Source organism: Hippocampus bargibanti, linkage group LG18 (assembly GCF_051943395.1).
Source record: "Hippocampus bargibanti isolate YZ-2025 linkage group LG18, ASM5194339v1, whole genome shotgun sequence".
Classification (NCBI taxonomy): Eukaryota; Metazoa; Chordata; class Actinopteri; order Syngnathiformes; family Syngnathidae; genus Hippocampus; species Hippocampus bargibanti.
This window is the reverse complement of record NC_142751.1, coordinates 7,363,458-7,375,456: the sequence shown is the minus strand read 5'-3', so window position 1 is coordinate 7,375,456 and position 11,999 is coordinate 7,363,458. Positions and strand designations below refer to the sequence as shown.

The following is an 11,999-nucleotide window of genomic DNA, read 5'->3' as shown; positions in this document are numbered from 1 at the left end:
ACAAGAGACAAAGCTCCCATGTATTATATTGACATGCCGCTTAGCGACAGTGCACAAGTGACCCGCAAATGAACTTTATGTATTTATTCACATGTCACAAATCCATCCTCTTCTCTTCAAATTCAAAACAACCTTGGGTTGTTGTTTTTTTCCTGACAAAACTCATAGTCACATGTGTTCTTTCTTTTCCTTTCTAGTCTAGTCCTTCCCTCGGGATCGTTAAAATATCATCGTCTTCTTTTTTTCCACTAGAAAAATCCCCCTTGGTCGTTCCGGTCCTTATCAGTTGGAATGAAGGCTAAACAAAAGGAGAATTATCCTGTGCTTCCTTGGAAGGAAACAGGTGACGATACGTTTACTCACAGTAGGCCCAAAAATACATATATAGAGCAAGAGTAGAACGTATGCTGATCGTGCAAATATAGTAGGGTCAAGGGTGAGCAGGAAAACAGGAAGTTATCCTCAAATGTGGGACCGAGAGGAAAGAGAAGAATGGTCCTCCAATAAGTATCAACTGCCAAAACAATCGCACCACCTAACGAGTAAAAATAGAAGTGCAATCTCAATTCGAATACCGCAGTGCACAGAGATTACTGCTCAAAAACCGGCGAAGGCATTATTTATACTTGTAACTTCAGAAGAATGAATATTATCACCAAATTTACACATACGCCTGTTTACAACTCAGAGTTTGTTAACTGGAGGAATTTGGCGAAATAAACTATCAAACTTCTGCAAATCGTAAGTGAGCGCTGGCGTAGGCGTGGTTTCAAGACACGTTCGCCTTCACTGACGTCTCGTTAAACGTCACATAAGTGAAAGACCTCCGCAAATAGCAAAGTCTCACGGTTGTATTGGGCCAAATCTGCAATGTAATATTACACAAGATCTGCCTTGCAACACCATCACCCTTTGCAACCCGACTAAGAGAAAAAAAAGATCAACATCAAACATGAATTAGCGACAGGTAATATATTTGTTTTCCAAATGGGTGGAGGTAAACAATACGTTTCTATTCATCTCACACGTAGAACAGCATGTATGTGTTGGAAGTGAAGTGCATTTATTGAGGTTTATCTCGTGTTTTGCTTAGATTATATGAGTTCCGATTTAGGACATGATATGAACACACCAGTAGTCACTAGGCGGAAATGGGAAGTGTCAGATATGTTCATCGAGAAAGATATCGCAAACCTGCATCGATTTAAAACAAGTACCGCCGTGCAGTAAAAGTACCTTGCTCCTTGGAATATAATTTATGTTTTCTAATAAATATTACCTCACAGCATCAATGTAATCATTGTTGAAAATATTTCACCAGTAATACACAACACCCAACGGTTACGGACATTGTCTGAGAACCCCGCAGAAGCGATACGATTGGTTCACCAAGACTTGAAGTGTAAAATCTCTCACATTTCAAATACTTTGCAAGACCATAGCAACGCCTGCTAAATCGTCTCTTAATTTCAAGAGATGGCAATCTAGATTCGTTATAATTTACACATTTTAGAGGCAGTGTCTTTGAGAAGAAACATGACTTTTCCAACCTAGCATAGCTTTTTGCTTTTCTCGTTTGATGCATCGGCAGACATGGAGCTACTCCCGGTGCTCGAAGCTCAAGTGAAGCCAAAACCAGGAGTATGGTAAGCAAATTTGAAAGTCGATACATACAGATGGCCAACCTTGTTATTTTTTCCAACATTGAAACTTCAACCTAGGTATTCCTTGGAACCGAGCGGAACGTCGCCGGGTGTGAGCGTGGGACACACCTGCACCTACTGGCCAGGGGATGGTGGCAGTGGAAGGATCCTTATAGTTGGGGGAGCAAATCCCGGTGGCAGCTTCTCGCATACACATGCCTTAAATCTGAGTACGGACATTAGCAATTCGCTCTCTTAAAAATGATTAACTCAACTCAATACATGGGCAGGAATAAGCAATGGGTAGGGAGATTATAACACTAGTAAACGGCCGTTCAGATTGCTTAAATCCATTGACCGCCCAATTAATTTATAACCAAATAAATTCATATTTATGACTGAAATCTAAACAAGTTGTAGACATTATTTCACCAAAAAAATGCAGGTTTTCATTTATCGGTGTGCATGTTTACAGTTGTGCTTTTCAGATTTAGCATTTTTATTCATTTAGGGTCGCAAAATAACAAATAATATTACAGTATCCAACAAAAAATGCATGCGTGATTTTGAGAACCACAAAGAAAAACTATTTTAACAATGTTCATTTTGAGGCAAAACAAAAGTTTGATTTTGGAAAGTGTTAATTCATTTACAATTTCGTGAGCACAGAATTGTGATTTCTCAACATTGTCAGACCACCTTTGCACAACCACCAACCACAGATTGCCTTTGTATTTCTCAATATTCTTTAATTTTTGAACATCTATCATTGCATTTTATTTTGGTTTTGAACCATCGTTGCAATTATTATCCTCTGACTCCTAGAGTGTCTTGAGTGGGATCCGTTACCCTGGGAGGGTCTTAAGCCTCGATATGAGCACTGCGCATTGGCGCCTGGTAGCCCGCCACAGACCTTGTGGGTGTTCGGGGGTGCGGAGCAAAGTGGCAATTATAACTCTGTCCAAAAAGTAAAAGTCGCAGGTAAAAAAGAAAAATGACCGACCAACTTAGTCTCTGATAGTGGGGTGTAAGTTTGCCTCCTTTTGTGATCCACAGAAAGCAAAGCACGGTGGGAGAATGTCATAGTAACGGGCGAGCCGCCCAGTCCAAGGACATATCACACTAACTCAGCCTGCAGGGGTACTTTATTATTTGTATTTTCTGGTGGGGAAGCAGGAGCGTCACCTGTCGTTGACCAGAAACTTCATGTCTTTGACACTGGTGAGTGTTGGATGTACTTATTACCACATACAAATGTAATGAAGTCATGTAACGGAGTCATGGATTATGATTATTAAATGACGGAGGTGAAGCTACCTGGGAAGTCGCATGGTGCCATACTGTGTGCCGTTGCGTCACTTCCGTCATAATTTAATAATCATAATACATGACTCCATTACACATAACTCACTAAAACTACTGCCCAAAGACTGCTGGAGTAGGCTCCAACATCCCCACAATCCTTGTGAAGATAAAACAGTTCAGAAAATAGATGGATGTTGTTGATGTTAGCATTACTGTTGTCTTCCCAGCATCTTCCACTTGGACGCAGCCAGAAACACATGGCCCACAGCCGCCCGTCAGACACGGACACATTATAGTGGCGGCAGGCTCCAAGATCTACATTCATGGCGGCATGGTGAACGACATTTTCTTGGATGATATGTACTCTCTTGATCCAAGTAAGAATGTCAAGTGGAATTTATCTTGGTCTCATGTTTTTTTTATATCTGGGGGGAAAATATTGAGGTGTGGAAGCCTTACAATGAATGAAATTGTGAATCTGACACCAATGTCATTCACATGTGCATTTATTTTAAAGGTAATATGACGTGGGCGTTAGTGCAACCCGAAGGCGACGTTCCACCTGGTGTGGCAGCACATTCGGCCATGGCGTTGGGCAAAAATATTTACATCCTTGGTGGGCTTACTGCTGATGGAGCCGGCAATGCCATGTACAAATTCAACATAGGTACAATTCCTGAATATCATGTACTACTTAAACACGGCAGAGCATATTTGATGACAAGATCTGTGGCTTTTTTTGCAGAAAAGAAGTCTTGGACCTTAATGAAATTTCAGGGAGATTTGCCCCCAAACCGTCTGGACCACGGCATGTGTTTGCTACCGTGGAAGGTGAAGGCTGTGGGAGATCGCGGTGAAGTTCAAACGGCCTCCACGAAACCTGAAGCACCGTCAAAATCCACTCCAGCCAAGACACAACACGCAGAGACAGTACACTTGGCTTTTGTATTTGGTGGGATGGACGCACAAGGTGTCATACACAATGACTGTGTTGTGACCGTGGTGACTTGATCAACCAGAGAGGAAATTAAAGTTGAAGAAAATCACTTTGTATCAAGCATTTATTCCAATGTATTTCTATAAGTATCTTCTTTTTATAAGTATGTATCTTCTTTTCCTAGTGTCCTAAATTAACCAGATTCAGTGAATTACTGTATTTTCCGGTGTATAAGGTGCACCCCAATGAATTGTGTATTTTAAAACTAGCATATTGCTTGGAAGAAAATGAAGGCTTTAGGGTGTGCCTTATACACCGGGAAATACGTGAACATTTTGCTCTTAAGGTCCTTCACATTGACAGCTTGTTGTATCAATATTTTGATTTCGGACCGACTTTATAGAGAGCACAGCAGTGCAGTGTTTGAGTGCAGTTCCAGCCTTCCTTTGGGGAGTTTGCATGCTATCTCCATGCCTGTTTGGGTTTTCTCTGGGTCGTCCGCTTTTCCGGCGACACTCCAAGAAGTCAAAAATTGCACTCTAGTAGGCAGCCGTCAGCAAGTGCCGACGAGCTTGACTGTCATCGCTGGACAGCTCTGCGGCGATTGTGCTTTTTTTGCACCTATGGGCAGCATCTTCACATCCCTGATTTATTCAGCGGAAATGCCAGTGCTGTTGGACAGTTTGCGGTTGGATGGGTGCATGGCTTGGATACCGCGATGAGTAGCTTCAACACAGAGCGCCGATGCATATGTGGAACTGTCACAGCTTGGAATTTGAGCGCATTTCTGTGGTACAAGAGATGTGAGACAGTTGCTTTTTGTCAATGGATGCTACAGCTTTGTTTGCTTTCAACATTTAGCTTGTAGTAGACATGCACATTCCACCATGTCAGTGATCCACTGGTGAAAAGGACACTTTGATCTTCTTTCATCTAGAACTGCTTCGTGTAACAAAGAGGGTACAGAAAGTGCTTAAGAATGAATGTGTGTTGTCATATTTAGGTTTTTGTTCCTTTTACTTCACGATGGCGCTGCGAGAGTAGCCTCCTTTCCAGTAGCTCCTATACTTTGTTTTTCTACTTTCTTTCATCACTTTGCCGCTGTGAAATGTAAATTTCTCCACTCAGACTAATAAAGGTAAATCTAATCCATCACTTCTCATCAAAACTACCTTTTGTGAAGCCGGGAGATTTTAGTCCAACTGATGGGAGAAAAAATGTCATGCAATTAAGTGCTCCATAATCATGGGACACCGATCGCTGAGAAAATAAAGAAGCAACTTATTTTGTATCAAATGTTTATTTCACTGTTTTTCCAGATTCAATAAATAACTTTTAGCATCGAGGAGCCATTAGGCAGCCTACCCATGAAGAGCAAACCCTCCCTCTCCCTCCCACCCTCTTCTACTGTGACTACTACTATGTGATACCCCTCAGGACTGCCTGAGAACAGCAGCAGTGATGAGCCTTTAGAATCCAGGCTGACATTTCTCCACCTATTGGTGAAGAGAAACACCTCACGAGCTGAAACTCGCTTCAAAGTCTTTTGGAGATTTCATATGGCCGCCCCTCCCTCTCACAATGAGTCCCATCCGTCCAATATGTACATCAAGGTGTTTTTTGTTTTGTTTTTTTAAAGAGGTGACTGAGTGACAAGATCATCCTACAACTCATCCTTGTCTTCAGCACCCTCTGGTGGCGGGCCACCCGCACTGCCATAGAGCTTGCTGATAATGGGCTGCACCACCTCTTCCAGCTCCTTCTTCTTAGCCTGGAAGTCTTCCAGATCGGCCTCCTGGTGCGACTCCATCCACTCGATCTTTTCTTCGACTGCCTTCTCGATGGCCTCCTTGTCTTCATCGGACAGCTTTCCGCCAAGCTTCTCCTTGTCGCCGATCTGGTTCTTCAGTGAGTAGGCGTAGCTCTCCAGCTCGTTGCGGGAGTCAATGCGCTCCTTCAGCTTCTTGTCCTCATCGGCAAAGCGCTCAGCATCGTTCACCATGCGCTCGATGTCCTCGGGTGTTAGCCGGTTCTGGTCATTGGTGATGGTGATCTTGTTCTTGTTGCCCGTGCCTTTGTCCTCTGCTGTGACTCGAAGGATGCCGTTGACGTCGATCTCAAAGGTGACTTCGATCTGTGGCACGCCACGTGGCGCCGGGGGGATGCCCGTCAGGTCAAAGGTCCCCAGGAGATGGTTGTCCCTCGTCAGGGGACGTTCACCTTAAATAGTAGAGTAGTACAATTGAGATCGTGATCGTGATCGTGTTGCGAAAATGGACTTCTCAGCCAAGACCCGTGTCTCCAATTTTACAGAATCCCTGTATAAAAGCATCATGTGGCCGAGACTCTTACCTTCATAGACCTTAATGGTGACAGAAGGTTGGTTGTCCGAGGCCGTGGAGAAGATTTGAGACTTTTTGGTGGGCACCACAGTGTTCCTGGGGATCAGCTTGGTCATGACTCCTCCCACAGTCTCAATGCCAAGAGTAAGAGGACAGACATCCAACAGAACCACATCACCTGAAGGCAAAAAGGGTGAAATTGTGTTATTTTAAAGTTTGTAAACATGATCCAATGCACGAGTGACAAAAACTTACCGGTATCCTCCTCGCCGGAAAGCACGCCGGCCTGTACGGCAGCGCCGTAGGCGACGGCCTCGTCGGGGTTGATTCCTCTGGAGGGCTCTTTGCCATTAAAGAACTCCTTCACCAGCTGCTGGATTTTGGGGATACGTGTGGAGCCACCAACTAGGACGATCTCGTCAATGTCAGACTTCTTCAGGTCGGAGTCTTCCAGCACCTTTTGCACGGGTTTCATCGTGGATCGGAACAGATCCTGGACAACACAAGGACAATGTACTAAATGATGGCAGGTCAAAATTACTCCTGAACAGGTTAAGGGAACTTACCATGTTGAGCTCTTCAAATTTGGCACGGGTCAGGGTCTCTGAGAAATCTTCGCCCTCAAAGAAGGATTCGATCTCAATGCGGGTCTGGTGCTGGGCAGATAGTGCCCGCTTAGCCTTCTCCACCTCACGACGCAGCTTCTGCACGGCACGGTTGTCTTTGCGCACGTCTTTGCCAGTCTTCTTCTTGTACAGCTTGATGAAGTGCTCCATGACACGCTGGTCAAAGTCCTCCCCTCCGAGGTGGGTGTCACCGTTGGTGGCTACCACCTCGAACACACCATTGTCGATTGTCAGCAAGGAGACGTCGAAAGTTCCGCCACCGAGGTCGAACACCAAGATGTTCTTTTCACCATCCTTCTTGTCCAGGCCATAAGCAATGGCAGCAGCAGTTCTGCAGAAAGGAGGCCACATTTCAGGACAGGAAAAATACAAACAAGGGTGATTCTCGCCGATCTGGTTCTTCAGTGAGTAGGCGTAGCTCTCCAGCTCGTTGCGGGAGTCAATGCGCTCCTTCAGCTTCTTGTCCTCATCGGCAAAGCGCTCAGCATCGTTCACCATGCGCTCGATGTCCTCGGGTGTTAGCCGGTTCTGGTCATTGGTGATGGTGATCTTGTTCTTGTTGCCCGTGCCTTTGTCCTCTGCTGTGACTCGAAGGATGCCGTTGACGTCGATCTCAAAGGTGACTTCGATCTGTGGCACGCCACGTGGCGCCGGGGGGATGCCCGTCAGGTCAAAGGTCCCCAGGAGATGGTTGTCCCTCGTCAGGGGACGTTCACCTTAAATAGTAGAGTAGTACAATTGAGAGATCGTGTTGCGAAAATGGACTTCTCAGCCAAGACCCGTGTCTCCAATTTTACAGAATCCCTGTATAAAAGCATCATGTGGCCGAGACTCTTACCTTCATAGACCTTAATGGTGACAGAAGGTTGGTTGTCCGAGGCCGTGGAGAAGATTTGAGACTTTTTGGTGGGCACCACAGTGTTCCTGGGGATCAGCTTGGTCATGACTCCTCCCACAGTCTCAATGCCAAGAGTAAGAGGACAGACATCCAACAGAACCACATCACCTGAAGGCAAAAAGGGTGAAATTGTGTTATTTTAAAGTTTGTAAACATGATCCAATGCACGAGTGACAAAAACTTACCGGTATCCTCCTCGCCGGAAAGCACGCCGGCCTGTACGGCAGCGCCGTAGGCGACGGCCTCGTCGGGGTTGATTCCTCTGGAGGGCTCTTTGCCATTAAAGAACTCCTTCACCAGCTGCTGGATTTTGGGGATACGTGTGGAGCCACCAACTAGGACGATCTCGTCAATGTCAGACTTCTTCAGGTCGGAGTCTTCCAGCACCTTTTGCACGGGTTTCATCGTGGATCGGAACAGATCCTGGACAACACAAGGACAATGTACTAAATGATGGCAGGTCAAAATTACTCCTGAACAGGTTAAGGGAACTTACCATGTTGAGCTCTTCAAATTTGGCACGGGTCAGGGTCTCTGAGAAATCTTCGCCCTCAAAGAAGGATTCGATCTCAATGCGGGTCTGGTGCTGGGCAGATAGTGCCCGCTTAGCCTTCTCCACCTCACGACGCAGCTTCTGCACGGCACGGTTGTCTTTGCGCACGTCTTTGCCAGTCTTCTTCTTGTACAGCTTGATGAAGTGCTCCATGACACGCTGGTCAAAGTCCTCCCCTCCGAGGTGGGTGTCACCGTTGGTGGCTACCACCTCGAACACACCATTGTCGATTGTCAGCAAGGAGACGTCGAAAGTTCCGCCACCGAGGTCGAACACCAAGATGTTCTTTTCACCATCCTTCTTGTCCAGGCCATAAGCAATGGCAGCAGCAGTTCTGCAGAAAGGAGGCCACACTTCAGGACAGGAAAAATACAAACAAGGGTGATTCGATCATTTAAAACTTACGGCTCATTGATGATCCTCATCACATTGAGTCCAGCAATGGTGCCGGCATCTTTAGTAGCTTGGCGCTGGGCGTCATTGAAGTAGGCAGGAACAGTGACCACAGCGTGAGTGACCTGAGATAAGAGAGCTAGCATTTAGAAAACAAAATAATGGCTCACACATGAGTAAAGGGCCGCAATTTGTAGGTGACATTTTTTTTCATACTTTTTTGCCCAGATAAGCCTCGGCGGTCTCCTTCATCTTGATCAGAACCATAGCAGAGATCTCCTCAGGGGCAAATGTCTTCATCTGACCACCGCCAATATCAACCTGGATGTGCGGCTTGCTCTTCTTGTCATTCACCTGAAGAAGACCATAATAATTCTTGTTGATAAATGTGCACTATATAAAATGGTACTACAATACTAACAGCAAATATTGATCTTTTGATAGATATCTATACGGTAGCAAATATCAAGAGATCACAAAAAAAATCCCCATTATCTTGCTAAATTGATACTGTAACACGTTTATACATAAATCTCTTAAGCCAATATTATATGGTAGTAAGTACTGCATTTCTTATTAGCATGTATTCATTTCAATAATAAGATTCTATCCTACTACTTCCATATTAACTAATATTAACCAATCAGTGTTATCCCCCTATATCATTATCACAATACCTTGAAAGGCAGATACTTGATGTCTTGCTGGACAGAAGAATCGGCCCAAGTGCGACCAATCAACCTCTTGGCATCAAACACCGTGTTCTCTGGGTTGGAGGTCAGCTGGTTCTTGGCGGCATCACCGATCAGACGCTCACCCTCACTAGTGAACGCCACATAGGATGGAGTGATGCGGTTACCTTGGTCGTTAGCGATGATCTCGACACGGCCATTCTTGAAGACACCGACGCTGAAAGTGTGGGAAAATGACAATGTTGGTACTAGTAGATTCATGATTAATTATTCGCTTAAAAAGCACGCTTACCATGAGTAAGTAGTCCCCAGGTCGATGCCAATGACGGTGCCCACATTCTCCCTTTTGTCGTCATCGTCAGCATACACGGCGCAGGCCAGCGCCACTAACATCCATAGAAACTTCATTTTGTTTGGTCGATTGCTCAAGTCCCTTGATAAAATATGAGTATATCTGTAGGGAGAAAAAAATGATTGCATTTGTTAATAGCGTCGGCCACTGTCTGCCAACTTGATCCTGTACGTTCAGTTAGCCGCACGAAATGGAGACGATACGGCTCAAGGGAGATATTCAAATGTCAAATGTTCTCATATAATACATCGTGCGGCTCAAAATACATTTATTTCAATGACTACTTATTATTTTTTGATACATTATTTTTACTACATTTTTTTCTCGAGGCCGGTAGCTAGCTAGCTAACAATTAGCTTGCCTGGTAGACTTAAAAGGGGGCGATATATTTCAGTCAGTTGTGACATTGTAATGTTTTAAGATGTCAAAATGTATTAAAATAGCGGCTACAACCAAACGCAACGCGGCAGAAGACATATTTAGGATATCACAGTACACGTGTAACGTTTGTCTTTTTACATCCTTGAATAAATTACACTAAGGCCATTTGTGAAACACGTTCAACAAAAAAAAATAGGTCATACCTTAATCGTCGGGTTGTACCTTAACTTGAAGCGTAGACAATAGAAATCGCTCGTCTCTAGATTCGATTCTATCTGTAGTCTTGTCGGGGAGATTTGATCGGGAATGAATCGAGCGCTGTCCCTATATATTCCGTCACCGCTTCCCAATCGTGGAGGCCATTGATTGGAGGAGAGGCTGCTCGTTGGAATGTGCTGATTGGTTCTTTTTGGTACGTTGGCCTTCGATGATTTGCACGCAACATGGTTTTGTGACGACATGTTTCAATTCACGCTGATTGGCTGGACTGGGAACGTGGTTCGTGTAGTGACACGCCACTCACGACTATTGGCAAGGGTGGGTTGCATGTATTTATTTATTTATTTTTATTTTACTGTCGAAACGTTGCTTTCCACATACGTTGTAATTGATGTATCTCCTTTATTGATCAAAGTTGACTCACTTCTTCTTTCATCTTTTCCTTTCGGCTTTTCCCTTCAGGGGTCGCCACAGCGAATCAGCGTCCTCCATCTTCAGGGGTTCGATTTGCATGTTTGTTTTCGCCAAGCTTTTACGTCGGATAGACGAACAAGCAACTCTATAAACTTAATAAAGATGAAAGGCCCCTAAACATAAAACGGTCATTGGCACAGTAGCATTCAAATAAAATAGAACGATAATAATAATACGTTTAATTTCAAGCGCCTTTCAAAACACCCAAGGACACTTTACAATAAAAACTCATACAGATACTCACCATTTGGATTGGATTGGATTGGATTTGCCTTTATTAGTCTCAGTGGAGAAATTTACATTTCACAGCAGCAAAGTGGAGTGAAGTGATTTGATAACAATTCTCTGATCTGACCGTAATATAGGGATCTATTTCCCTACATTTCATCACAAACAGAACTTAAAGTCCTTTTGATTCACGATCGTGACAAATGTAAAACCGTTCAAATTTAACATATACTGTGGAATGTGGATTATTTCTCACTGCATTTTATTGCATCAGATGCTTCGTATTGTTAGGTAGTTGTTGCATCAGGAATGCAGTACTCCGTAACTAAACTTCACGTGATTCATTAATTTAATTTTAAAAATTGAAACATGAATGGGCAACGTGGCATGCCAAACAAAACACCGAGTTTATTCCAAGTTATTGTTTCAAAACTCACTTGTAATATTTGGCATTTGACTCAAACATGATCTCAACTTCATATTTGTTTCACTCCCTGCTGCTTTCTACTGTCTTTGTGACTGCTTTATTTCCTGTATATGATAAAGTCCATGTTGTTCCAGCTTCAGGTGTTGTTAAAGCGTTGTATAAATATGTATTGTCTTTTATTGTATAAGTAAAATTAAGTCAAGGCTGGTTCTTCTTTTGCTTTCGGCTTTTCCCTTCAAGGGGTCGCCACAGCGAATCAGTGTCCTCCATCTTTATGGTTGCTGATGTATGCTCATCTTTTATGATGACAATATGACAACAAAATATTAACATGCCTTAACCCTGTACATAGAGATAGTGTGAGTGATGTGACAAAAGATAGAGGGATGTGCAGTAATTTAAATCTTTTATCGTTTTAATGCAGTCAAAATAAATTTCTTGTCACGGTAATGCACCCATGTAAAGGGAAAATACAATTTCCCAATATAATATACATTTTGAGTGATGTACTAAGACTTGCAAAAGAAAA

At 43.8% G+C, this 11,999-nt stretch overlaps 3 protein-coding genes across 3 annotated transcripts; 1 reads left to right on the top strand and 2 right to left on the bottom strand.

The window, feature by feature from the left end:
• The first annotated feature begins 826 nt into the window (after positions 1-826).
• Positions 827-3,994, top strand: rabepk (Rab9 effector protein with kelch motifs). The gene is made up of 8 exons (XM_089020990.1): positions 827-967; positions 1,592-1,646; positions 1,722-1,873; positions 2,469-2,624; positions 2,700-2,864; positions 3,176-3,325; positions 3,466-3,615; positions 3,694-3,994. The coding sequence occupies exons 2-8, from the start codon at positions 1,594-1,596 to the stop codon at positions 3,957-3,959; spliced, it is 1,092 nt and encodes a 363-aa protein (XP_088877116.1). The 5' UTR covers positions 827-967; positions 1,592-1,593; the 3' UTR covers positions 3,960-3,994.
• Positions 3,995-5,166: 1,172 nt separating this feature from the next.
• On the bottom strand, positions 5,167-7,189 carry LOC148884433 (endoplasmic reticulum chaperone BiP). The gene is made up of 4 exons (XM_089020991.1): positions 6,794-7,189; positions 6,483-6,720; positions 6,238-6,405; positions 5,167-6,105 (listed from the first exon to the last, which is right to left on the bottom strand). The coding sequence occupies exons 1-4, from the start codon at positions 7,001-7,003 to the stop codon at positions 5,549-5,551; spliced, it is 1,173 nt and encodes a 390-aa protein (XP_088877117.1). The 5' UTR covers positions 7,004-7,189; the 3' UTR covers positions 5,167-5,548.
• On the bottom strand, positions 7,041-10,475 carry LOC148884432 (endoplasmic reticulum chaperone BiP-like). Its single transcript, XM_089021177.1, has 10 exons — positions 10,326-10,475; positions 9,682-9,843; positions 9,375-9,606; positions 8,914-9,051; positions 8,710-8,822; positions 8,248-8,638; positions 7,937-8,174; positions 7,692-7,859; positions 7,144-7,569; positions 7,041-7,060 (listed from the first exon to the last, which is right to left on the bottom strand). Exons 2-10 carry the CDS (start codon positions 9,795-9,797, stop codon positions 7,041-7,043), a joined length of 1,842 nt encoding a protein of 613 aa, XP_088877303.1. The 5' UTR covers positions 9,798-9,843; positions 10,326-10,475.
• Between the last annotated feature and the right edge of the window lie 1,524 nt (positions 10,476-11,999).

Coding starts and splice junctions, on each gene's coding strand:
- LOC148884433 (XM_089020991.1), bottom strand. CDS start 7,003: ATGGAGCACTTCATCAAGCTGTACAAGAAGAAGACTGGCAAAGACGTG. Junction 6,721..6,793: donor AATTTGAAGAGCTCAACATG/GTAAGTTCCCTT, acceptor TGTGTTGTCCAG/GATCTGTTCCGATCCACGAT. Junction 6,406..6,482: donor TTCCGGCGAGGAGGATACCG/GTAAGTTTTTGT, acceptor TTTTGCCTTCAG/GTGATGTGGTTCTGTTGGAT.
- rabepk (XM_089020990.1), top strand. CDS start 1,594: ATGGAGCTACTCCCGGTGCTCGAAGCTCAAGTGAAGCCAAAACCAGGA. Junction 1,647..1,721: donor AAGCCAAAACCAGGAGTATG/GTAAGCAAATTT, acceptor ACTTCAACCTAG/GTATTCCTTGGAACCGAGCG. Junction 1,874..2,468: donor TACACATGCCTTAAATCTGA/GTACGGACATTA, acceptor TCTGACTCCTAG/AGTGTCTTGAGTGGGATCCG.
- LOC148884432 (XM_089021177.1), bottom strand. CDS start 9,797: ATGAAGTTTCTATGGATGTTAGTGGCGCTGGCCTGCGCCGTGTATGCT. Junction 9,607..9,681: donor CTGGGGACTACTTACTCATG/GTAAGCGTGCTT, acceptor CCACACTTTCAG/CGTCGGTGTCTTCAAGAATG. Junction 7,570..7,691: donor CACCATTAAGGTCTATGAAG/GTAAGAGTCTCG, acceptor CTACTATTTAAG/GTGAACGTCCCCTGACGAGG.